This window comes from Callorhinus ursinus, unplaced genomic scaffold (genome assembly GCF_003265705.2).
Source record: "Callorhinus ursinus isolate GAN/ISIS: 27379988/994484 unplaced genomic scaffold, GSC_fseal_2.0 scaffold4, whole genome shotgun sequence".
Lineage (NCBI taxonomy): Eukaryota > Metazoa > Chordata > Mammalia > Carnivora > Otariidae > Callorhinus > Callorhinus ursinus.
This window is the reverse complement of record NW_027397066.1, coordinates 21301569-21328100: the sequence shown is the minus strand read 5'-3', so window position 1 is coordinate 21328100 and position 26532 is coordinate 21301569. Positions and strand designations below refer to the sequence as shown.

Sequence of the window (26532 nt, the reverse complement as noted above, 5' to 3'; positions counted from 1 at the left end):
ACTGGAGGTATGGACTTCAACATATCTTTTTGAGGGACACAATTCAACCTATAATTTACATCTTAACTTGTTGATCTATACAATACTTCTATGAGATGTTATTATCTCTCTTTTACAAATAAGAAAACTAAGGCTCAAGGTCAAGGAAACTTGCCGAAGGTCACATAGCCAGTAAGGGGCAAAGCAAAACTTTAAACCCCAATTAGGTGGCTTTAGAATCTAATCAACTAACCATCATGCTATGCTGTCAGTTTAAGAAGTCAAAACAGTTAAAAACATGTAACAAGAAAATAGCAGTTCCTTATCTTATACATTCCTCCTCCATACGCACACACACGCACACACACGTACACACAATCATAACTGGCCACTACCCAGGGACAACCACTTTCAGCTTTTTTTCTGGTATTTATCTCCATATGTCAGGTAACATATATTGCTATTTTTATCAGTTTCAGATATCTATTGATTTTTTATTGTAAATAAGGATTTTAGCGCAGGTACATTCTCTTTTCCTGCACCATTCCAATATGATTATATATCAATTCTTGATTAAATCCATATTAAGAGTTTGCATTATGACTATTTAAATATTATTCACTGCTGAGCCATGTAGTACGCTATAAATGTTTCCTTTGTTGTACTATCTTTTGTATAGCTCATAATTGAATCATTTTTTCACATACACAATTTTCTCTAATCGTTTATCTCTTCCTTTACCCTTCAACAACTCTGAAAAGACCCTCCACAATATAATTTTGCATGTGGTCAAACTTTTCTTGGCAGGCATTCATCCTGGAACCCTCCACCTCCTGCTTCAATCTGGAATCCCTGTGCTCTGGTCCTACTGCACACCCTTTGCCCTGAAACTTCTTTTCACTCTCATTCTGGAAATTTTTCTTCTCTTAGGTTGGAACCCTATTTCCTGGGTTCCCCTATTTTGCTCTTTTTATGAGCTTGTTTTGGAGGTTTTGGTAACAGTTCCCCAAATAAGAGTAAATATTTTAGATCACATATATCTGAAAATGTCTACTCCAGCCTCACATCTGATTAACTGTTGGCTACATACAGAATTCTTGGCTTGAAATCATTTGGATTGTTAAAGGGATTACTTCAGAATCTTCTGGCTTCCAGTTTTGCTGCTGAGAAGTCAGATGCCACTCTAATTCCTGACACTTTACATGTATTCTATTTTCCTTCTATAAAAAGTTTTTAGAGTCTTCTTTTCAGGGGCCTTGATATTGGTCTTCTTTCATTCATGGCATTGGAAAGTGGGTGGGGACCTTTTCATACCAGAGATTCCTATATTTCAGGTCTTGGGAATTTTAAGAATTCCCTTACCACTGTTTTCTCTTTCTGGAACTCCTACTAGTCAGATGTTAGACCTTCTGGATTTATCATCTAGGTTAAAAAAAAAATCTTTTCCCTCTTATTTCTCATCTCTTTGGCTTTTTGCTTTTGTTTTGTCTTTTTTTTTTTTTTTTAAGATTTTCTTTCTTTATTTTGACAGAGAGAGAGGGAACACAAGTAGGGGGGGTGGGAGAGGGAGAAGCAGGCTTCCCGGTGAGCAGAGAGCCCAATGTGGGGCTTGATCCCAGGACCCTGGGATCATGACTCAAGCTGAAGGCAGATGCCTAATGACTGAGCCACCTAGGCGCCCCTTGTTTTGTCTTCAGATAGAGATTTCCTCACCTTTGTTTTCAACTCTCCTACCATATTTTTGATTCCTAAATGTTCTTTTACATTCTCTCATGTTTTGTGGTTTTAATGAAACTCTGTTCTTGTGTAATTCTTGTTTCATGAGTAGTGTCTTCTCTCTGAGAATATTAATGGGTTAAGTCTTCTATTGGAAAGAAGGGTTTAATAGGCTAATCTCTTTGTCCATGTGAAGATGACCCTGGGTTTACCTTCTCCCAGCACTGTTGCCCTGAAAATGTTCTGGATCTCACACACACCACATATACACACATACACACAGACTGTGGCAAAGGAATGCCAGCTACATTACTAAGCAATGGACTTCACTGAAAAAATATGACCCTTGATGATAAATTACATTTGAAATAGAAGACTGTGAGTAGACTATAAAAATCTATTAGAAAACACAGGCCTTAGCTGCCTGGTGTGGTGTCTCTTGATAGGACCTGGAAGTCGTGCTCATGTGCATTACAAGAAACAGTTCCTATTGTGTAGGACTTCCCTATGTTGTACCTACATAACTGTCACTTCCAATTGCATGCATTCCTTGTTGGGGCTGGGAAGTAGCACAGGATTGGCTGTAAGGACTCCCAGTGAAGATCCACGTAATAAACAGACATGCTATGTTTTCTGTCCCGTCCTATTCTATAAATCTAAGTGAACCGGATGCCAGGTTATGACCTATTGTACCCTGTGAGTGCGAATGTAACTCCAAACCTAAAACAATTATTAGTGCTCATGATAAGTGTTCATTCCCTAAATTGGTTATTTTTCTTTTTTTGGTTTTAACTTTGGTTTCTGCCTTTCAAATTGGAAGATTTCAAATATCTGGAGACCCTAGGCTGGTCAGTCATATTCAGGAATGAGGCAATCGACGGGAAGCTGTGTCTGCAAGGATAGGGCGTAGGATGCAGTAGAGGGAGCGAACTGGGCAGGCACAGTGATGGAGGTAGGGGATGAGGGTATTAGTCTCATCATTGGTCAACTTTCACTTAATTTGTTTTCAAAATAGTGTCTCATTCCTGTACTGCTCTAAATCTGAAGTCTCTGAATTTTTAGCCTCTCTGATTCTTTTTCTCTCATGAATATGTCTCTGGTCTCCCGTGGGGAAGGAGGAGTCATCTGAATATGCAAGGTGGTAGGAGTCTATAGGTCTACTCTCTCCTGATATAGACTTTCACAGTCTCATTTTCAACCCTATTGCTCACCAAGGCCTTCTATAACATGTGGTGTCCCCAATTCTTGAGACTTTCCAAAGTTCTATAGAGAAAATCATCTTGCTTCTTCTATCAGTTGTGTCCAGTCAGAAAATAGAAATCATGCCAGAAATGTGAACAGGGAAGAATAGAATTAGCAAATGCAAAAGCAACTATGACTTCTAGACTGTTGAAGAAGGAACCAAGAAGGAACTAAGAACTCAGGAAAGGGTCCCCCTTGCCCTCAAGACTGAGATTCAGACTTTTTTTTTTTTTTTTACAAAATTCTCACCATGGTAAGTTGTAGTTACCATCTGTTATCATACAAAGTTATTACACTATTACCGACTATATTCTCTATGCTGTACTTTTCAGTCCCGTGCCTTATTTATTTTGTAACTGGAAGTTTGTACCTCTTAATTCCCTTCACCTATTTTGCCCATCTCCCCACCACTCCCCACTCTGATACCCACTAGTTTGTTCTCTGTATTTGTGAGATTATTTCTCTTTTTTTGTTTGTTTTCTATTTTAGATTCCATGAGATTGTCTTTTTTTCTAAGATTTTATTTATTTATTTGAGAGAGAGAGAGAAAGCAGTGGGGAAGAGTAGAGGGAGAGGGAGAAGCAGGCTCTCCACTGAGCAGGGAGCTCAATGTGGGGCTCAATCCCAGGACCCTTGAGATCATGACCTGAGCAGAAGGCAGACACTTAACTGACTGAGCCACCCAGGTGCCCCAGATTCAGTCTTTTAAGGAGAGAGAATGGCTACCCCAGGAATGTTCATGGGGGTTAGGGGATGGGTGAAGAAACTTGTCAGAGGGCACAGTCTGGAGCTGGTTTCTCCATGCTGATAGGCTGCCTTCCGAACATAGGAACCAGGAAGGGAAGTTCCTTTTTCTTGTTATGGTCTGCAGTGCTCCTCCAGAACCTTCTACTGATAAAGCCTAACATCAAGCCAGTTAGTAAAAAAGGAATGTTTGTAAGATCTAGCTCCAGCATAATAAAGCAGAGCAAAAAAAGGTGGATATAGAGCTAAAAGATAAACCGATCACTGGCATGCCTCTCATCTGTATCTCCCATCTTCTAGAGAGAGGCATTTGCACTTGACCTTCTTTCATGTTTAAGTCATTTATCATTTTCCTACCAGTTCTCCAACTGAATACATTAACAGAGCTATAAGTTGTTTCCTAGTTTCACCAATGACAGTATTTATAGTTCTGTGCTCCTTATTGCTTTGGGGTGATTAGCAAAAGAAGGAGTGATAATTTCTTAACTCCATTAGGAATTCTCCCCACCTTTCTATAATTGCTCTATTTTAACACTAACTTCCTCACCAAAATGTGATAGTTTCCAGAGCAAACACAATCTCTACCTCATCTTCCCTTTCCTTTTCTCCCTCAGTGCCTCATCCTGTTAAGCTTAATAAAGGTTGGTTTAATTAAATAAAATGTACATTCTTTAAAACTTTTTAATAAAATTCACAACTTGTTTCAGTGAGTTGTATTGCCATAGATCACGCACCTGAATCCCAACAAGCTGTCTTATAAGTCTATGCTGTTGATTGAAATGAGAAAAAAGCAAAAGCATTTATAGGTCCATGAAAGCTCATCTTTAGTCCTACCAGCAAAGTAACTCACTGTCTATATAACATATTGACAATAAAAAAAACCTTTCACTTAATTTATTTAATAAGCAGACAGTCCTGTTGCTTTAGATATATGCTGCACTAAAATATTTTTCTAATGGCTGTCTTCTAAAATATGTAATATTTTGAAATGCCTATACTTACCAATTCAGGGATGTCTTTTACTTTCAGAGGTACTTGGATTAAACCCAAATGAGTCCTGAAACTAAGAGAATCACCATTTTCATAATTTGGGTTGCGAAGATTAATTAACACCTTTAAAAACAAATCCAACAAAATTGGTTAGTTTCTTAATAGAATGTTTACACTTACAAAATTGGCAATAATATTCTTGGTGTATCATCACAAAATTAAAAACTATTTGGGGCTATGCATATACTTTAATTACATTCTAAAAAACTATTCAATTGTATTGAAATGTTAAAATACCATAAACATGCTTTAAATTTAATATTCCAACTGGTGATCTACCATATGAAAGTCTAAAAAGTTAAGAATTTAGTTAGAATGAAAAATCTTTTGATGGTAATAAAAAATAAAAATTGCTTGATTATAATATTTAACCAAGGAAGGTGATAGAAAAATAAAAATTGCTTGATTATAATATATGCCAGGGAAAATTTTTGAATCAACTCTAGCCCTTTTAAAAACAGCCATTGACAACATTTTTAGAGAGATAGGGGAAATAATACTGAAGGGTATTGCCTCTAAACCAAACCCACAAGGAAAAAAAAATTCAGAAGCCAAGCTAACAAGAAAAACCGTTTACATACTTTTCAAAATTAATCAGATAAAAAAAGTCTTAGACATTTACATACCCTTTAATCTAGAAATCGTACTTCTATAAGTATGATTATCGAAATAATTAAGATGTTTGCAAAGACAGTGCAGAAAGAATGTCAATGAAGTACCGTTTATAGCAGAAAAATATGAAACAACTTAAACATTCCATTAGAGGGAATTACTTAAGTAAATTATAGTTAATTTATATCATAAAATACAATGGCATTTGCCTCAATTAATATAGGTAATGTAAGTAATGACATGGAAAAATATTCACAATATATTCAGTTAAAAAATGTATAATAATGTAGTGTTTATTCCTGTGTGATGGTATTAAAAGTAATTTTTTAAAAATTTTCTTATGTGTGTTTTCTTATTTTTCTAACAATTAACATACATTTTTATGTAAGAATAATTATAATTTAAAAAAGATTTTTAAATTGAAACTCTTGAGGAAAAAAAAATCAAGAATCCAGTGCAATGACATAGATGGAACTAGAGAGTATGATGCTAAATGAAATTAGTCAGTCAGAGAAAGACAAATACCATATGATCTCACTCATATGTGGAATTTAAGAAACAAAAAAATGATCATGGGGAAAAAAAGAGACAAACCAAGACACACAATCTTAACTATAGAGAACAAACTGATGGTTACCAGAGGGTAGGTGGATGGGGGATGGGTAAAATAGGTGATGGGGATTAAGGAGCACACTTGTGATGAGCACGAGACAATGTATGGAAATGTTGAATCACTATATTGCACACCTGAAACTAATATTACACTGTATATTAATTAACTGGAATTCAAATAAAAGCTTAAAAAATAAAAAACATCCAGTGAAGGAGATTATGGTAACAGAAATACTATCATATCTGAGAAAGGGATTAATGAACTGATAACTAATCACTGATAAAATGCAATGTGCTATGATGCCAAAACAGTTTCCTAAAATTGCAAACACTAAATTGAAACTAAAAATATCAATATTATTTGTTAAAAAAATAAAAATATAGCAAAGAGTCAATAGTGCTAAATGCATACTAATATAGAACAATGCAATTTTAGCCTAATTACACAAACAAGGGATTATACTATACAGGAACCTCACAAACGTAGCAGAAAAAAGAGAAAGAAACAATGAATATGTGGGTGATAAAGAGAAAACATTAGAAATGCAGGAACTATAAGGATGTAATTATAGACAATGTTTTTTAGTTAAAGAAGAATCTCAGCCTGAATAATAAAAGGATCAATGCATCAACAGTCCTGAAGGAAACAGAATGTTATGACTATTAAGGAGAAAACATAGTTAAAGATAATCATACAAAAATTACATGAACTTTTGGCCCTTAAGTGCTAGAAAAGGGAAGAGTTTAGGAGAAATCTTTAACAAGCTATGAGAAATAACACCATCACCATAAAGGCAGTTTCTGACCAAACTAACTTCTCCTTAGAGTTAAAAGGAGATTACAGTTGGGGAGCCTGGGTGGCTCAGTCAGTTAAGTGTCTGACTCTTAATTTCAGCTCAAGTCCTCATCTGAGGGCTGTGAAATTGAAGCCCGTTTTGGGCTCTGTGCTGAGAATGGAGCCTGCTTAAGATTCTCTCTCTCCCTCTTCCTCTCCCCCTCACTTTCCCCACCCCCCAAGTTGGTCTCTCTCTCTCTCTCAAAAAAAAAAAAAAAAAAAAAAAAGGAGACATACTACAGTTGACTCTTGAACAACACAGGTTTGAACTGCATGGGTCCACTCAAATACAGACTTTTTACAGTACAGTACTGTAAATGTTTTCTTTTCTTTATGATTTTCATATTTTCTTTCCTCTAGCATACTTTATTGTAAGAATACAGTATATAATACATATAACATACACAGTATGTGTTCATTGACTATTATGTTATCAGTAAGATTTCCAGTCAACAGTAGACTATCAGTAGTTAAGTTTCGGGGGAGTCAAAAGTTTTATGTGGATTTTCGACTATGCAGGGGATCAGAACCCCTGCGTTGTTCAAGCATCAACCACCTGTTTTATGCAGGCAAACTAGTATCAGAGACAACAGTTCAGAAAAGAAATAAAAATAAAATGTGAAAGATTTATTCATTCTTTTACTCATTCATTCAAGACCTATTTATTGAGCAACTATGTGCTAAGCACTACTCTACCTGTTGGAGATGGAACAGTTAAATTGCAGCTGGTTTGTGGTAGCTCTATGCTTATCTCCAGGGACACCTGGATGTCTGGGAGTGACCCTTGGCCAAGATGGGATGAAATATACTAACTAGTCATTTATACTGTGCTATTTAATGTCCCCTGGAGGCAGTCCATATCAGTTTATTTAAATTGTTTCTTGAAAATGTACAGATTGTTGGTTTCACCTGATTTACCAGTGGGGATATAAAAGACCCCTGGGGAAACTTGTGTCTCGACTCCCAAGGCCAGGGTATCTCACTTGTATCTTTGGACTCCCAAGGCCAGTGTATCTCACTTGTATCTTGATAGTTCATAACCCAAAAACAAAGCATGTCCTATGCAACTAAGAAAGGGCCCTAGGAGCTATGCCTGGAAGTTTGTGTCTCTTTGTATTTGTATGTGCTTTCTTTCTCTTGCTGAAACAAAAGCCTTCTGTGGTTAAATCCTGTAAGGTCCTGTGAGTGTCTTCCATTATCTGACTCTGTAATTGTTGCAGCAGTGCACAAAACAGAAAGAGAAGCTCCTGCCCTTGCGGATCTTCCATTTAATAGGGGGAGGCAGGCAATAAGCAAAATAGAAAAAGAGAATGTTATATAGTGATAAATGCTATGAAGAAAAAAAGTAGGAAAAGGCTAACAGGAGTTCCAAGCAGGGGGTTTGGGGGAAGGCTTTGCCAAGAAGGTGACATTTAAAGCAAAGACATAAGAAATGAGGGAACGTGCAGACAAGTATCTGAGGAAAAAGCACTGTGGGCAGAGAAAACAAGGAGCAAAGGCCCTCAGATGGGAGGAAGCTGAGGGAAAGCAAGGAGGCTAAAGTAGCTGGAGTAGAACAAATCAGGACAAGTTATAGGAGATGAACTCAGAGAGGTAATGGGGTATCAGATCAAACAGGATGTTTGACGCCACTGTCATGACTTTGGCTTTTAAGTAGAATGAGGTGGGGAAGTGCTGGATACCAGAGGAGTGGTTCATTTGGAATGGTACCTAAAGGGCTTCCTCTGGGAACTGCACTGAGAACAGATTCTGGGTGGGCAAGGGTAGAGTAGGAAGACCAGTTAGGAGGCTACTTCATGTCTTCCCTAGACTACTCAAACAGGGGAGGACTGAAAAAGGAAAAAATTCACGGAGCATCTATATGGGCCAGGCAACAGACTACCTGATTTACAATTACTATTTTTTAATCAAAATCTTCCTAATTGATTTTCTTGCCTCTAATCTCTCCATATTCCATGTATTTTCCAAGAGCTATTTCCAAACACAAATCTGATCATGTCATTCTACTGCTTCAGTGACTCTAGGGCTTTATACATGTGATTCCTCTGCCTGGAGATATTCTTATATCATCATTTCTTCCACATTTTTTCCCTCATTAATATACCTATATTGATCCAATATAACCTACCTCCAGAAAATCCTTCGGTGCATAAACAGGTCTGAAAAGGCTTAAATCTGGAATTAATAAAATAGTTTAGAACAAAATTTCAATTAATACAACATATGAATGCTTATTAATATCAATGTTAATGACTCTTTCATACGTTACTATGCAGCTAGATTAATTCAAACTTGCAGAGTATTGATAATTTGTCACTCATTGTCTTAGGCACAAAAATGAAAAGGCAATCACTTCCCTTAACAGCCTAAGATGACATATTCTGGAAGAAATTAAGAGACTCCCCTTCATAAATCTGTAATAGGTTTATAACTGAATTGAAAAAACAATGTCAATATAACATAAAAGCTCTATATGAGAATTCTCAAAGTACACAGAACATAAATAATACTTTCTTAGTGAATTCCTCTAGTTGTATTGAACTGTTCTCCCTTTTGAGCTTCTCCCAATGAGTTCTCCCAATGAGTATAACACATTGCTCCTCTAGTACAGTACTTATTTCTTGCCCGGTCCCCCACACTTATTTTTAAAGGAGTGGTGAGGGATTACGTGCATGTCTATCTATACAATTATATGCATCTATTTATCACAGTAAATGAGATATAGTTGTCATTCATATGTTTATAAAATTGACTGACTCCATTTTAACCATCAAAATGAACCCAAATAAATACTTAAAAACATTAAGAAGCCTCAAAACTTTTCACCATTTAACCTATCTTTAAAGCCTAAAAAATATTTACCTTAATTATGAGTCTAAGAAATCCACTGAAAGATTTAATCTACTTTACTATAAAAATGTTTTCAAATGCTGCTTTAAAAAAGGATAATTGATTTAAATATTCTCGAAATAATGTAAAACATTGGCCAAAGTTAGGAATTTTTAAACTGCAAAGTAGAAGTTTAAGCAAAAAGGTAGAGGAGAGTAATTAGCAGGGAAGGAAAATTGCTATCTTTCCAAAAGAATTGTTAAATTTGTTATTTTGGATCCACAATTAAAAAGGCAATTTGTTTCCTACTACCACATTTTGAAAAAAGCTGTTCATATACCTGGTTCATCAGTTCCCATTTCATTCCATTTACTGAGCAGTTCTTTCTGTTCTCCAACTGGCCTCTAAAAAAGGTAATTTTAAAATTGGTTTCATTTTGTGAAGTTTAGCAATGCAGCTGAAAAATAAGAACCAATAACTTATCTAAAAGTTTGAATAAGCTACCATAAGAAAAAATAATTTCATTACATATGGTGAACTTTTTTTGGAATTACTCTTAAATTAGTGTTATTTAACTATTATATCTAGTCTCAAAGGCTCAGGCAGAATGTGATACTAATGAGCCCAAGAAAAGAAGGTAAATGATCTCTACTGGCCAGTAAATTTCACAGAAAAACTGCCCCTCAGCCACATACTACATCTCTTACCCCATCCAGCAACCTCAGAAATGCATCACAAGGGGGACAGGCCAAGAGAGTATGACTGTGAGTCAGTAGCATCATCTTCCTATATGAAAGACAGTATATTACACAATACTACATACTTTGACAGTTTCCCATATAAATTTATCCGTTTTTTTACACCATCCTTCTGGTGCCTTCACTGACTTGTCCTTGGGTATTATCCAAAGTTCATCTACTATATCCTGTCCCACGACAAGGAATAAATAGCAAGTAGGGAGAATAAAGTGAAGAGAAACTTGTTTTTTTCCTACTCAGGAGCAGCCAAAAAGAATCCAGAGCATTCCTCAAGTGGCTTTTCTCTTCCTCTTTATCTCTCCCCGCTGAAAGCCCATAGTGACAGATAAATGTTGAGAATTAGATCTCATACTACTACTATTAGAACTAAATAGTTCAACAGAGAGATGACAAATCACCTTTCCATTCTCTATTTTAACCCTGAAAGATGGTACCATACTGGCTATTACAAGATGATAGTATGCCTGAACCGCATCTCTAATTCAAAAAATATGGTTATTGTGCTAATTGGCCAAAAGTAAGGAGACCAAAGGTAATTAAAATTCTTAAAGTACATTTATAACACTTATAACCTTTACAGCAAAATTTCTAAATAATCTATATGTAGATTATATACTGTATTTTTATTTATTCTCAAGATATGCTTCATTAAAAAAAGCATTACAGTATATGTAATAGAAATCTATTTAGAATACACCCATGTAAGTGGCCTTTTACAGATTTTTATTTCAAAACAAACTGATATACTGGTTTAAAAAAAAAAAAAGATAAATCTGCCTAACAGTTACAACTTCATGGTACTCCTAGTATTTGATTCACAATAAAATACTTAAATGTTAAAAGTACCTTTCGTGCCAATGGGATACTCAGTTCAGTGCACATACTATTTAAACTCTTCAAAATTCTTTTTTCCCAACTTCCCTGAAATATAAAGAACAACTTATTATTGTTTCTGATTAACAATACCAAAACAAATTTTTAAAAAATTAAAGATATTATGAGTTATATAGAAACGGTAAGGTTGGTTGAGATTGGTTAACTTCATTCATTAGTTTACTCAAATATTGATTACTGCCTACTATGTGCCAGATACTATCCTTAGTGCTGTGAATTAAGCCATGAACAGAAGGTTTCAGTCCTCATAGAACTGATGTTCTAGGGGAGGATGGCAATGAGGAGAGGTAAAAAAAAAAAAAAAAAAATCAACAACCCATATTATAAGAAAAAATAGCAGGTAATAAAAAAGTAAATTACATTTAAGCATTTTATAAATGTTCGATACTCAGAAATCCCATTAATAACCTAGTAAAAATAAAACTTTACAGGAATTATTATATTGTCATTTTTCCAACCAAGACATTTCAGTCCTAAATACTTCAGCATGAATGTTCTAATAAGAACCTTCTCCTACACAATAACCACAATATCACTATCACACCTAAGAAAATTAGCAATAGTATTTCACATCATCTAATACTTAGTCCACCATCAAACTTTTCCGGTTGTCTCCAAAAGTTTTTTTTTAATCCACAATCCATTAAAAATGCATGCATTACATTACATTTGGTTGTTATGTCTCTTCTCATGTAGCTGAATCTAGAGTCTCTTTGTCCTTTTCTTTTTCATGATATTGACTTTTTTGAGGAGTCCAGGCCAGTTATCTTGCAGGATGTGTCACAATCTGGATTTGTCTTTTTTTTTTTTTTCTTGCAGCATTGATTACCTTCTTCTCTAACCCCTGTATCTCTTTTAAACTTGAAATAATAAGTTCTTTTCAATAGTGAGTCATAAATTGATTACCCACGTATACCATGTTTTAGTAAATTATTCTTTTTAACACCAAGCTAAAATGTCATAACATTTTTTTTTTTGGGTCTTTTTACTAAACATGCCTACAGGCCACTTCCAACTCACTGAAACCAAAACAAAATAATACCAAAGCTTCAAAATTTAGACCAAGAGAGGAGAAGAGAACTATATATAACATTATTTTTTTTTAAAGATTTTATTTATTTATTTGAGAGAGAGAGAATGAGAGACAGAGAACACAAGAGGGAAGAGGGTCAGAGGGAGAAGCAGACTCCCCGCTGAGCAGGGAGCCCGATGTGGGACTCGATCCCGGGACTCCAGGATCATGACCTGAGCCGAAGGCAGTCGCTTAACCAACTGAGCCACCCAGGCGCCCTATATATAACATTATTGATAATGGACAGTTATATCCAGTCAATAGAAGTAGAATAATAATAATAATAGCTCCTTTATGTGGTTGTTATAAAGATTAAAGATGTAAAGTGCTTAGAACAGTGACATAATAATGATAATAATAATCAGTCAATAATGATAACTTTTACTATAGCTATTATTGTTCATAGCTTCCTCCTTAACACATATATGTAAATGCATTACCCTCTTTACCTGGAATATACTCTCCATGCTCTACTCTCGTCCCCAACGTACTTATTCCTATTATCTGAATAAATCTTATTCACCTTTCAGGTCTTTACCTCTATTAAGCCTTCTCTTCCTGGTCCCTCACCCCAGGTGGTATTAGGCACCTTTGCTTATAGTCTCTAACAGCACCCCTTCCTTCACCTACCATAGCACATAATCACACTTTGTCTAGCACATTATAGATACTCAATGATGGAACAGATTTCTACTCTAAGTAATGTTGCAAGCATTTTAAAAAATTTTGATACAGGGGCGCCTGGGTGGCTCAGTTGGTTAAGCGACTGCCTTTGGCTCAGGTCATGATCCTGGAGTCCCGGGATCAAGTCCCACATAGGGCTCCCTGCTCAGCGGGGAGTCTGCTTCTCCCTCTGACCCTCTTCCCTCTTGTGTTCTCTGTCTCTCATTCTCTCTCTCTCAAATAAATAAATAAAATCTTTAAAAAAAAATTTGATACAACGGCCTCAGCAATGAATGAAAAAAAAGCATTCATCTATAGGAGAAATATAGAGCTGTATGAAACATATAAGCCTTGGTTCACTAAATATATAGAAATAGATTTTCAGGAGTAAAGCTTCATAAATTATATGAAATACTGACAAAACTAACCCCATTTACTGGTTTATTTTCAATTCTCTCTCTCTCTCTTTTTTTTTTTTTACTGTAAATATTTCTCTTAGATCCAAGACTTAAAATACATTTGAGCACCTTATTCATGATCAAACATTAGTTATAACAATAAAACCCACTTCCACCCCCAACATCCTTATCCTCAATTTATCTCAATAAATCTTACTCAACTTTCAAGTCTCAGCTTAAATATCATTTCCTCTAATAAGTCTTCTGTCACTCCCTTCCCCCACTCCAGACTGTGGGGGAAAAAGATACAAGAAAGCTTATTTTGGAAAAGAAAAAAGTAATTTTAATTCAATCATTACTACAAAAATAAAATTTGCATAAAGATTAAAAATCCAATCCCTGGAGTGCCTGGATGGCTCAGTCAGTTAAGTGTCTGCCTCCAGCCCAGGTCATGATCCCAGGGTCCTGGGATTGAGTCCCCAGTGGGGCTCCCTGCTCAGTGGAGAGTCTTGTTTCTCTCTCTCCCATTGCCCCTCCCCCTATTTGTGCTCACTCTTTCTCTCATTCTCTCTCTCAAATAAAAAAATAAAAATCTTTAAAAAAATTAAAAATAAGAAAAATCCAATCCTTGATTTGTATCACTTATTTTATTATATAAAGAACCAAATTGCTATTATTGAATTATGATTCCAAATATTCTCATTTTCAGTCATGCATAAAAAGGCTCTTGAACTGATAAAAAGACAGTAATCATGGACATAAAAACAAAAAGTTACAACAGACATCAATGTGTGGCTCATAATACATACATAATACATAGATACATTTTTAAGACTGCAGTACACAATACCGTATAAAGCCTACTAAAGCCTACTAAAAACTCAAACATGAAGGCCATTCAAAATAGAATGACATCTTCTGGAATGACACTTCAAAAAGATATCCTGAAACATATTTGTTAACGTCTCCTTTAAAAAATTATTTTGGTAAAAACATCTCATTCAAGTGTTTTCTAGAAAGTACAATTTTTAAATGATTAATCATAGTTCTCCTAAATGGATAGCCCCCGCTACCAAGTATTTCAATTTACCAACCTGAAATTGAATGTAATTCAATTAGATGTAATAGAGAGAGAAAACAGTTAAGGCAAAGAGTTACACAGAAAAGGAATCAGACAACAGAAGAAAGCATTCTGAAAGAAAAGAGTTTGGAAACTGCCACATAATTTACATGTATTTACACAGGATTTACAATCCTGTGAGACATGTATCTTTACCTTCATTTTATGAGTGAGGAAACTTTAAGATTTTATTTATTTGCAAGAGAGAGAACACGAGTGGGGAAGGGGCAGGGAGAGAGGGAGAAGCAGACTCCCCACTGAACAGGGAGCCCCATGCGGGGCATGAATGAGGAAACTTTTTTTATTTTTTATTTTTTTTAAAGATTTTATTTATTTACTTGACAGAGAGAGACACAGCGAGAGAGGGAACACAAGCAGGGTGAGTGGGAGAGGGAGAAGCAGGCTTCCTGCTGAGCAGGGAGCCTGATGCGGGGCTTGATCCCAGGACCCTGGGATCATGACCTGAGCTGAAGGCAGACGCTTAATGACTGAGCCACCCAGGCGCCCCTAAATGAGGAAACTTTTAAAAGAAGCACATGAGAGTAGAACGAGAAAGAATATTAAGAACTGAAGCAATGTTGAACAAATCTTTATTCAATTATCATTTTTATGTGCTCCACAATTGAAGCAGGAACTTAGAAATAATCCGGAAAAGAAGAAAGCATAACTAAAAATAAGAGGAAAAGAATATTAAATTCAGAAAAATTGGGATTTTTGTGGCTAGAAGAGGGGAACATGAGGTGTTATAGCTGAAAATTCAAATAATGAAAAGATTTTGATTCAACAAACATTTATTGAACACCTATTAAACACATGCCACTAAAGATGAATAAAACGGCATCCCTGTCTCTAAGAAACACATCACTTTTGTTGCGGGAGTGGGGAAGATAAGACAGACACACAAATAACATGAGACAGTTTCAAAAAGGTCACAAGGGCTATATCAGCCCATATGCCATACACACAGAAAGAACAAAAAAGAATAAGCAAGGAAACAGGGCGCTAGGTATGTCAAAACTTCTAGTTGTTAATAAAATACAAACCACTTTTTTTAAAGCCTAAAAATACTGAAAGAAAAGTAACTCCAGTGGTTCACCATGTCTTCCTCCCCACTCCCTATTCCATATTTATGACACAATGCAAGGTCAGCAGGGCTTTTCCAAGGTACCGCTTTCAAGAACTTCAGTCAGATGATCGGAGAGGTTATTTCCATAGAAATCTTGGGTAGTCAGAAAAGTCATTTCTATTGACATCAGAAAGAGGAATAATAGAATTCCCTGACAGTGAGGGGAAATCCAAGATGAAGAAAGCAGTTGCTCGCAACCTGGGTTATCCTTTAGGTTCCCTCAAGAACTCTAATCTGAATTCAGGGGTACTCCTTCATTGCTTTGTTTACTTGCTGCCTCACTGACTGACATGTATGGAACACTTTCTCTGTGCCAAGCAGAAAACTATGACCAGTGAGTAATATTATAAGGAGCAAATGACCGTTTAATCAGAGAAAGAAACTTTCCAATAAGTAGAAAGGCTTAACTGAAATGGTTCATGTGAGTGAAATCCCGAGTTCCCTGTTTCCAGAAGTATTCAAGCAAAAGGACATGAACTTGAGAGGTTGGATCCACTTCCACTCCCCAGTTTTATAGATAACTTTTCTCAGGCTCCATCTGTAGAGGTGACTAAACAAGCCCAAAGTCTCAAAAATAAATGCTCAAAAAAAAAAATCATAGTCCTGGCTATTATTGAAACTAAAATATCAATATATATTTAGCACACACAGAAAAAGAAGTGGAAATGGCAAATAAACTATTGAGAAATGACAGCACACTAATGCAAGATATAAAGAAAATAATGGTTTCTGCCCAAAAGACTTATGAAATAAATAAAGCCTTAAAATGCTATTTAAAAGAAAAATGAATGGCCTTTTACATTTAAAATGTTTAATAGGAAGACATTACCTTTTACCTAAACCCATATCCTCTCCAAATGAAATTATTGTTGCCTTCAAATCAGTTTCCCTAACAACTGGAATCTATGGTATTAAGTCAAAGGATTTCAAGAGTTTTTTATAAATAAGGTAATTTCTAAGCCATGAGAAGCAAAAAAATTACAAAAGAATCACAATTGTATTGAAATCTCTAATTTGGTATTACCTATTGCCTTGCTACTTTTTTATAACAACTAAAGTAAATAAGTCTTTAAAAGCCATATAATTTAGAGTGTATAGACTATAAAATTATGAAATTAAAAAATTATTTCCTTAACTCTGAAAAAAATAAAGCACAATAGTTATAACCCAGCTATCTAAAGGAGAAAGATTTTAGTAATTCTCTCACTATAAAAGTAACACATTTATTCTAGATAATTTGGAAAAAAGAACAATATGTAAAGAATAGAATAACAAATAAGTATCCATAAATTTCTATCAGCCAAAAATAACCACTGTTAGTATTTTGTTCTCTTCTTTCATTTTTCCTATGCCTGTGTGTGTACAATTGAGATACACACGGGTGTGTATACATATACACATGCATATACATATTTAATTAGAGTGGAATTATACTGTTTTATATTTTGCTTTTTCCACTTAAGATTATATTGTATACACTTTCCTATTTCATTATATTCTTTCAAAAATAATATTTTTGATGCCTGCCTTTTGGAGATAACATGCTATATATATACAAACCCTACTGTTATTCATTTAGATTCTTTTAAATTTTTTAACATTGTCATGAACATAAATTTCTGCATTTCCCTGATTCTTCCCTTTAAATAAAGTTCCAGAAGTAGAATTACTAGGAAAAAGGGTGTGAATATTTTCTAAGAGGGAACATTTTCTATTTTTTGTTTATTCAATTCACCCATCATTAAAAAAAATATCCACTGAGCATCTGCCATGAGGCAGGCACTGTGCCAGATGTTTGAAGATAGAGTTGTAAAAGGAGAGAGACTGATCCTGCTTCACAGAGAGGGCAGAATCTAGATGATAATACACACAACCCAAGTACTGTGGTAGGAGGCATAGGGGGCTTCCTGTATGGAGGACTGGCGACAAAGAAAAAGTACCTGAGAATCTGAGATCTCAAGGTCAGAAACCATCGTGTAACCGGACACCTGAGAATGTGCAGAAGTTGGCCAGAATATGTGGGATTTGTGGGGAGGCAGTTCCAGGGAGAAGCATGAGCAGCAGTTCTCCTGCTGGAACAACTGAAGGAAGTCAAGTATAATTAGACAGAGAAGGCAGATGTGTGTGGAAGTGGGCAGGGGAGTGGCAAGATGGGGAGGAACAGTGTGAGGACATAAGAGATAGGACCTGACTGGTAAAAAGGAGCAAGATCATTTATAGTTTTGTAAGCAGAAATAAGTTGCAATTGTACTCTAAACGTCTGGGAAGTTTTGGGTTTTTTAAAAAAATTGTATTTACTTATTTGAGAGAGAGAGCACGCTTGCACCTGGGCTTGAGCAGGAGGAGCAGCAGAAGGGGAGGAAGGGGGAGGGAGAGAATCTCAAGCAGATTCCCCGCCAAGGGCGGAGCCCCACGTAGGGCTCCATATCGCACCATGAAATCATGACCTGAGCCGAAACAAGAGTCCGACGCTTAACCAACTGAACCACCCAGGAACCCCCTAAAAGTCTGGGAAGTTTTAAGAAATGGAGTTACTAGGGACACCTGGGTGGCGCAGTCGGTTAAGCACCTGCCTTGGACTCAGGTCATGATCCTGGAGTCTCGGGATCGAGTCCCTCATCGGGCTCCCCGCTCAGCGGGGAGCCTGCTTCTCCCTCTGCCTGCCGCTCCCCCTTGCTTATGCTTGCTCACTCTCTCTCGCTCTTGCTCGCTCTCTGACAAATAAATAAATAAAATCTTCTTAAAAAAAAAGAAATGGAGTGACTAAACAGAAGGCAGAAAGATCAATTAGGAAGAGGATGAGAATTGAAGTCACATAAAACTAACAAAATTTTCCTTTTTATTTAGGTTACTGGATTGACAGAGAACTGAACAAATTCCACCACATGGCATACCTTGAATTGAGCATTTCGGGAGTGGATAGAGAAACAGGCTAAATATCATCTGGTAGTACAGATTCTAGAGCCAGACTGTCCAGGTGGAAATCCCAACTCTTCCACCTATACTAGTTTTGTGAAACTGGACCTAAGATCCTAAGAGTAACACACCTCACAGGCTTGTCATGAACATTAAATGAGTAAATACTTGTAAAGCACTAGAATGGTACCTGGCACATAATTAGAGCGCTATGTGCTTACTAGTACTATTTCACAAGAAAATTCATATAGTTAATCACACACCATATATCAGTTTCTTCAAATACTGCTTTCTCTAAAAGGTGTAGCAAAGTAGTTCTCAAATTATTTTACATGGAAATAGGGTTTCACGGTCACGTAAGCTTGAACAACACTGGATTAAATAAAATTAAACAGTTTCTTTACTGAAGAATATCTTAGAGCCTAAAACAAATTGTGTGCAACTAAACTAAGGACTACTGAACTAAAACCCAAAGTATAAAATAAACATCCATGAGTCCACAGTGATATAATAACTGGGGGGAGGGAGGCAACTCTTCCATGCAGAAACACTCCAAATAATTTCTGTAGAGACTCCCACCTCAAGGAGGGGGAGCATAACTCTCTCACCTTACATGTGAACCATAAACAGTGACTTCCTTCCAAAGATAACAGTATATACAAGGGGGTGGGGGACAAAAAGTGACTTTGCAGTGGAGCAACCTCACAAATACCACCCAAGCCAGGCAAGCCAGGTCAACATCAACAGTGCCAACCATGTTGACAGTATATACCCTGACATGATGTGAGGACCATAAATGGCACTTTCTGTCTGTGGTCTTCCTCCAAGAACCAGCCCCCCCCCAAGTCTAATCATGAGAAAAACATCAAATTCCAACAGAGGGATGTTCTACAAAATACCTGACCAGTACTTCTCAAAACTGTCAAGGTCATCAAAAACAAGGAAAGTCTGAGAAACTTTCATAGCCAAGAGGAGCCTAAGGAGACATGACAACCAAATGTAATGTGGTTTCCTGGATGGGATCCTGGAACAGAAAAAGGACATTAGGTTAAAACTAAGGAAATTCAAATAAAATATGAACTTTAGCTAATAATAACATATTAATATTGGTTCACTAACTGTAACAAATGTACCATAGTAACTTAAGATGTTAATAATAGGGGAGACTAGGTGTGCAATCTGTGAGAACTCTATAATATCTTCTTAATTCTTCAGTAAATCTAAAACCTTTATAAAAAATTAAGTCCATTAATAAATCATAAAATTGTGATTCTAGCAGTGAAAGGTACAGCACAGGGAATATAGTTAATGGAACTGTAACAGCATTGTATGATGACAGATGGAAACCACACTTCTGGTGAACATAATGTATAGAGTCATCAAATCACTATGTGGTATACCCGAAACTATGCTGAACACCTGAAACCCTGAAACTAATGTAACACTGTGTGTCAACTATACTTCAATAAAAAATCAGTTCAATTAAAAACCACAAATTTTTAAATAAATAAATAATCTGTGATTCACCAAGAGGAAGGCAGTGTGGGCCTCAATCTCCAAACTTATTTGTCCATGGCACCCTTTTTTGTGGAGCATCTCTCAGGGCTAGTATTTAGCAGAAAACACTCTGGGAAATGCTGATGCAGTATAAGAAACCTCTTTCCCTCATCAGTCCAGAAAACTGAACACCAATCTAGCTTGCCAAAAACTGCAGAGAGCTGATTTACATCCCAACTCTGAAGACACAATCAAGATCTAAGTGAAGTTCAAATAACTCATGCAACTTTAATAGGAAAAAAAAATCAAAATTTTCCAGGCTCCAGTTCCAAAATATTTTCTGCCGACCTGTTTTACTTAATAAAAGGGGAAGGAAATACTAACTGGATTTTTTTTTTTTTAAAGTTCTTTCTGATTGTAAAGAGCAAAGAACAACTTAATAAGGAAACACCTATGCCCAAGTCCTCCCTAGTGCTCCTACAGAATGTTTTGGCCACCTCCCCCACAGCACGTAGCACTTTCTACCTTACACTACAACTATTTATGCCCATGTCTTCTTTCAATGATTAAACCATGAGTTACCCATAGGTGGAATCTTTATCTAATTTTTTTCTTTCTTTTAAGATTTATTTATTTACTTGGGAGAGAGAGAGGGGGAGAGCGAGCTGGGGAGAGGGGCAGAGGGAGACGGAGAGAGAAACCCAAACAGACTCCACGTTGAGCACGGAGCCCAACATGGGGCTCGATCTCACAACCCTGAGATCATGACCTGAACTGAAACCAAGAGTCAGATGCTTAACTGACTGTGCCACCCAGGTGCCCCATATCTAATTTATTTCTGAATCTTCATAGCACATAGTAGAGAGTCTTTTAGCAGGCATTCAGTAAAGATCTTTTAAATGAATATCACAATAATTGGTAGAAGAGATGGCAAGGTATTGAAGTACTGGTCAGGTATTAACATCTAAGGAGTATTGAACTAAAACCCAAAGTATAAAATAAACACCCATGAGTCCACAGTGATATAATAATATCAAGGAGTACTGAACTAAATTATTTCCTACACCAATAATTAATAATTATCATTAATTTGACATAAACTTCCTAAGTTCTTGCTACATAAAGGTCAGTATGTTAGATGTAATGGGTATAAAAAATGTTTTTAAATTGTTACTGCTTTCAAGAGGCTTGTAACAAAAGTCAAAAAGATGTACATAGAGATTGCTATAATAGAATGCAATTTGTGATAAGAACCATAAAATGACAGTGTGCTACAAGAGTTCAAAACAGGGAGAGATTCTTTTCAACAGGGATGGTAACTATCACAGAGAAGAGATGTCATCTGAGCTGACCCTCACAAAATAGATGGATTTTCATAATGCTAAGCAGGCAGAAAGAGCTTTCCGGGACAAGAAAACAAAATAAAAGTGTTAAAAGATGCAAGAGGGAAAGGCACAACGATTCCCTTGGAAGGGCACATAGGACAGTTATAAGAGAGCAAAGATTGATAAGGTAGAAGGGGAAGCTAGGGACAAACAGTAAAAATCCTTAAATGTTGCACTTTGGAAAAGGAACTTGTTAGGCATTCGTAGTCACTGAAGACTTGGGAGAAGGCAGTGAGATACGCTGTAAGGTTTCACCCACTTGCAGCTAAAGTTAATTGTAGTAAGAGTACATATGACGATGGGGAGGGAGACAAGTTGAAAATCAGGATGCGAGTTAATGTCTGAAACAAAGTTAGCACTCAATAAAAGGCAGTCGTCCTCCTCATCATCGCTGTGATCACCATGGTAATGGCCTTGATAATAAAAAAGGACGAAAAGGCTGTAAGACTATGGGAAGAAATAACTTACAGAACTTAATGACTATTTGGACATGGAAAACAGAGATCAAAGATATTTCAAGTATAAATTACTATAGTAATGATGAATTAATAGAAATAGGAAGGTCAGGAGGAGATGCTCATTTTAGGAATAACACAATAAACTCAGTTTTTGACATATTGAGTTTGACCTCACAGAAGAAATGTACAGTAGATAGTTGATTATAGAGGATTAGAGGCAAAAAAAGATGAGGCGGCAAAGAAGAGTGGAAACCTGAATGAGAGGACCTGAATGTTCTTAATAAACTAAGTGGCGAACGTTAAAAATATTTAAATGTTTAAAATGAGAGAGAGGTAGAATTAGGGGCTACACAAGCGTGAAAAACTGGGAAAACCTAACTGGAAAGCAGATAACGCATGATGAATAATAATAAAAGGACTGACAGGCAGTAAAATGAATCCACTGAAAGACAAAGAAATGGATTTAGACTAAACTGAGGGTAAACATAGAATTCATGTGACTTTCCTAAGTAATTCCACATTCTGGGAGAAGAAAATAGATGACAGAGGTAGGCTTAGGCTGACGACTGGAATGGCAGACAGAACAGAAGTCTAATGTGGCAAGAGACAATGAGGTGCCAGGGAGCACACTGCTGGAACGGGAGTTATGCCATCCGGACTACAAAGTGAGCCAACTGCCCAATACAACAGGGAGCTTAAGAACTAGATGACTCAGGGAGAGCAAATGAAAGAAGACAGGCAGACACTAACTGGCAGAGGAGGTATTTAGTGTGACCACAGTTAAAGAATCAATTATTTCAACAAATCCTGTTCCATGGGCTAAGCACTGTGCTGGATGCCGAGGATAAAAAAACACAGTCCCTGCTCTTAAAGAATGAATAATGTGGTGCAGGGATTGACAAGCTTCCTGTGAAAAGACAAACGGCAAATATTTTAGACTTTGCGGGTCATACGGTCTCTATGCAACTACTAAACTCTGACATTGCAGTGCAAAAGCACCCACTGACAATATGTAAATAAATGAACGAGACTATTTCCCAAAAAAAGGTATTTTATTAATTCCTATAATTTTCATGGGTCACAGATATTATTCTTCTTTTGGCTTTTCTCCCAGTTGCAAATGTAAAGAAAATATTCTTAGCTTGCCTGCCGTACAAAAGCAGGTGGCAGGGCAGATCTGGCCCACGGGCTGCAGCGCACCAAGCCCTGAGTGAATGGGCAAGTCTGGGAAGAAAAGAGAGGAGTGGCATGTATCTATAAACGATACATACACTTACCCTTCCTATGCGTTCTCAGCAACTAGCAGCAGGCTTGAAGAATGGACCTGGACCTATGATTTACCTCTTTGCCTCTTCTTTTCCATCATGATAGGAAAATAACTTTATTATCTTCTTTCCTATACCTAATATGCTAAAACTGATACTTTCTCCAAACCCTTTGGAAATTTTCAGATTTCACCAAAAAAAATATTCAGACCCAATCTTTTTATTTTTTTGAGTTTATATCTTTACAACAAAAGATCGAACAATTTTTTCACACATGTATCATCATTTAATGATTTTGCTTTATGACATACCAATAGTACTGTCTGATTGTTAGACCTAAAGGTACCACCCAGAGATACGAACATATTACATATTTCCTCAAATATCTCCATGTTTCTTGTTTATATTGCTTCCTTTCACCATCCGATTTTGAGAGCTTTTAAAATGAAAATAAAAGTTGAAAAATAAAAAAGCTGCCCCACACCCACTGCTTGGATTGTGATAACTCAAAGCAGCAGATTCTTTCTCAGGAGCAGAACGAACCACTGTGACAAGTGAAGCTGGGTGATGGGTTTATGGGAGTTCTTTGGGGTATATTTGAAATTTTTCATGATAATCTCTGAGACCACAGTTGAGAAAGGTCGACTGTGTGGTGCCCATTAAACCCCTTGGCAGCGGCAGAGAGTCACACTCAGTAGCGCGAGGAAGGCTTGCAGAGGTGCGCCAGGCCACACTGAGGTGAATGGTCCAGAAGGCAGGGGCATGTGACAGGGCCTAAGTTTCTACTTTAACAGTTTTTTACAGTTTTTCTGTTTAAAAATCATTCTTTTTTGGGCACCTGGGTGGCTGAGTCGGTTAAGCGACTGCCTTCGGCTCAGGTCATGATCCCGGAGTCCTGGGATCGAGCCCCCCTTCAGGCTCCTTACTCAGCGGGGAGTCTGCTTCTCCCTCTGACCCTACCCCCTCCTGTGCTCTCTCTCTCACTCTCTTTCTCAAATAAATAACATTAAAAATCTTAAAAAAATGAAAATAAAATCATTTATTTTTTTAAAGTGAATTTTAGTTGTTTCAGCCCATTTTAGGTAGCAGGTTCATCTGAGTTCTGTGACAGAATACAGTGAGTATACAGCAGCTTGCTGTGAGAACAAACCCGTTTCAAATACAGTATCGGTATCACTGGCTTCAAAAGCCAATATTTTAAGGGAAGAGTGAGTCAGCTCATTCCCATTTCATTCTTTTACTATCACAGAGCAGGAGGAATAAACGGTCACATAATACTTTTATCACATTTAAAATTTCAGGCCAGTACGGTACATGATTTTTTCTTCCTTCTACTCAACATTTTCAGGATTACTGTAGTTAAGTAGGTGTGCTCCTTAGTTGCTAAAAGTAGAAAGGAAGAGCATGCAAATACTATTCACATCGCTGGAGTGGTTCTTACCCGGGCTTCCATATAGTGAATAATATATACTCCTGACGATTAGGATCTTTCATTCTGTATTATATAACTTAGCATGGAAAAATAAAATTAAAAATGAACAATAGCCAACCTGTGCTTTCCTCATGTAAACCAAAGGTTCTTTCAGATGTTCAGGAGGTGCAGCAGGATGACTAGGTAAAGGAAACCTAGGGATAAAAACAGGCAGCTAAATATTGTGCATTATCTTGATAACTAATTAATTCTCTTTGTTAGAAATTACTTACCTCTGTGGTCCATGTCATAAATGAAATAGAATATCTGTTAGCAATTTTGTGTGTTTATAGAAGGCACAACAACATGATAAAGCTTTCTTATCCTGCTAATACTGTAGTTTTAGATTAGCAATTTACTTGTTAAAAGTTGAACTGCACAATAATCTGAATTCATAATCTGAAGTAATTTTAAAATTACTTAGTTTTGTAATGCTCATGTAAAAATTGTCAGAGCTGTTATTTTTAGCATATAAATATTGTAACATTTAGAGGAATTTTTTAAGGTTGAAAAAAATCCATGAACTTGCTAACATATCAACTGTTTTCATTTCTCCCAATTTCCTTTTCCATATGATTACATATTTTTTACATAGTTGAAATGATAATATAAATACAATCTTTAAAAGAGCCATGTTTTAATATATAATACATGAATTTAATAAAAATTTAAAAGTGTTAATGTCTTGTTTTCTAGGCAACTTTACATTCATATTCAAAATGCACTGTTTTTATTAAGAAAACATTTACTTATTCAACAAATATTTGAGCCATTCTAGGTACTAAGTATATGGTGGTAATTGAGACAACACCTCCTGTTCTCATATACCTAACATTCTAGTGAAGAAAGACAGTCAATAATTATAAAAAGAAACAAATTAATAGAACAATATCAGATAGTAATACATGCTATAAGAAAATGAAAGCAGGGTAATGAGATAGAAGTGATGTGCAAGGGTAGGTATCTAGGGGAGCTAATACTTGAACTAAGACATAAGTGAGAAGGAGCTGACCATATAAAGATCTAGGGAAAGAATTGTTCAGGCAGAGGGGCAGCAAGCACAGGACCCTGAGTTAGGAGCATTTGGAATGTTTAAAAATCAGAAAAAGCCAGAATGGTTGGAATATAATGATTGAGACACAGTGACATGAAATCACAGAAAGCACAAAAGGAAAATGTAACAGTTCAACATTTACTTAAGAGATTCCAGTGTCTTTCACAAGAACAAATAACTCCTACTGAAATTAGTCATAACACTTGTACCTACAGCAAAGCAACCATGTTCCAATACTCAAGAACCGCACAGTGAATTTTCCTTTCTTTTTTTAAAATTTTATTTATTTATTTTTATTTATTTGACAGAGAGAGACAGCGAGAGAGGGAACACAAGCAGGGGGAGTGGGAGAGAGAGAAGCAGGCTTCCCGCTGAGCAGGGTGCCCGATGCAGGGCTCGATCCCAGGACCCTGGGATCATGACCTGAGCCGAAGGCAGACGCTTAATCAACTGAGCCACCCAGGCGCCCCACACACAGTGAATTTTCAAGAAATGCCTCATCCAAAGTGGGACACCAACATGTAAAGTGTTTATGACATACCAAGCTTAATTAAACCTACCCCAGGACCTAAGAGTAAAATGCTCAACTGTCCAAAGGAAACATTTCTGGAATAGAAGAAGCAACCTGTTCAACCCAATTTTTAAAACAGTTTCACTAATTACTTCTAGCTAATTGTTTTTTCCACTAAAATCTGTACTCCATGTACCTAAATAAATCTTCTTTCCCCACTCACAAATGAAAAAATAATGATATATATACCTCAATATTTCTTCATATATGCAAGATAGTTTAAAAACCATATATTTCATACTGTTCATTATATCATTTGTAAGGG

General features: G+C 36.4%; 1 protein-coding gene across 8 annotated transcripts in view; it reads right to left on the bottom strand.

Moving 5' to 3' along the window:
* The window catches only part of TBC1D19 (TBC1 domain family member 19), a 145864-nt gene that overhangs the window by 84172 nt on the left and 35160 nt on the right, over nt 1–26532 (bottom strand). For 6 of the 8 annotated variants that reach the window (XM_025887716.2, XM_073891500.1, XM_025887717.2 and 3 more), the window contains 5 exons: nt 24722–24797; nt 11224–11298; nt 9960–10023; nt 8919–8965; nt 4684–4794 (listed from right to left, as the gene is read on the bottom strand). In XM_025887716.2, coding sequence (XP_025743501.1) covers nt 4684–4794; nt 8919–8965; nt 9960–10023; nt 11224–11298; nt 24722–24797 — 373 coding nt within the window. Of the gene's footprint in view, nt 1–4683; nt 4795–8918; nt 8966–9959; nt 10024–10326; nt 10406–11223; nt 11299–19465; nt 19540–24721; nt 24798–26532 lie in introns of those variants that run through there. The other 2 variants (XM_073891505.1, XM_073891501.1) reach the window with 2 other exon arrangements.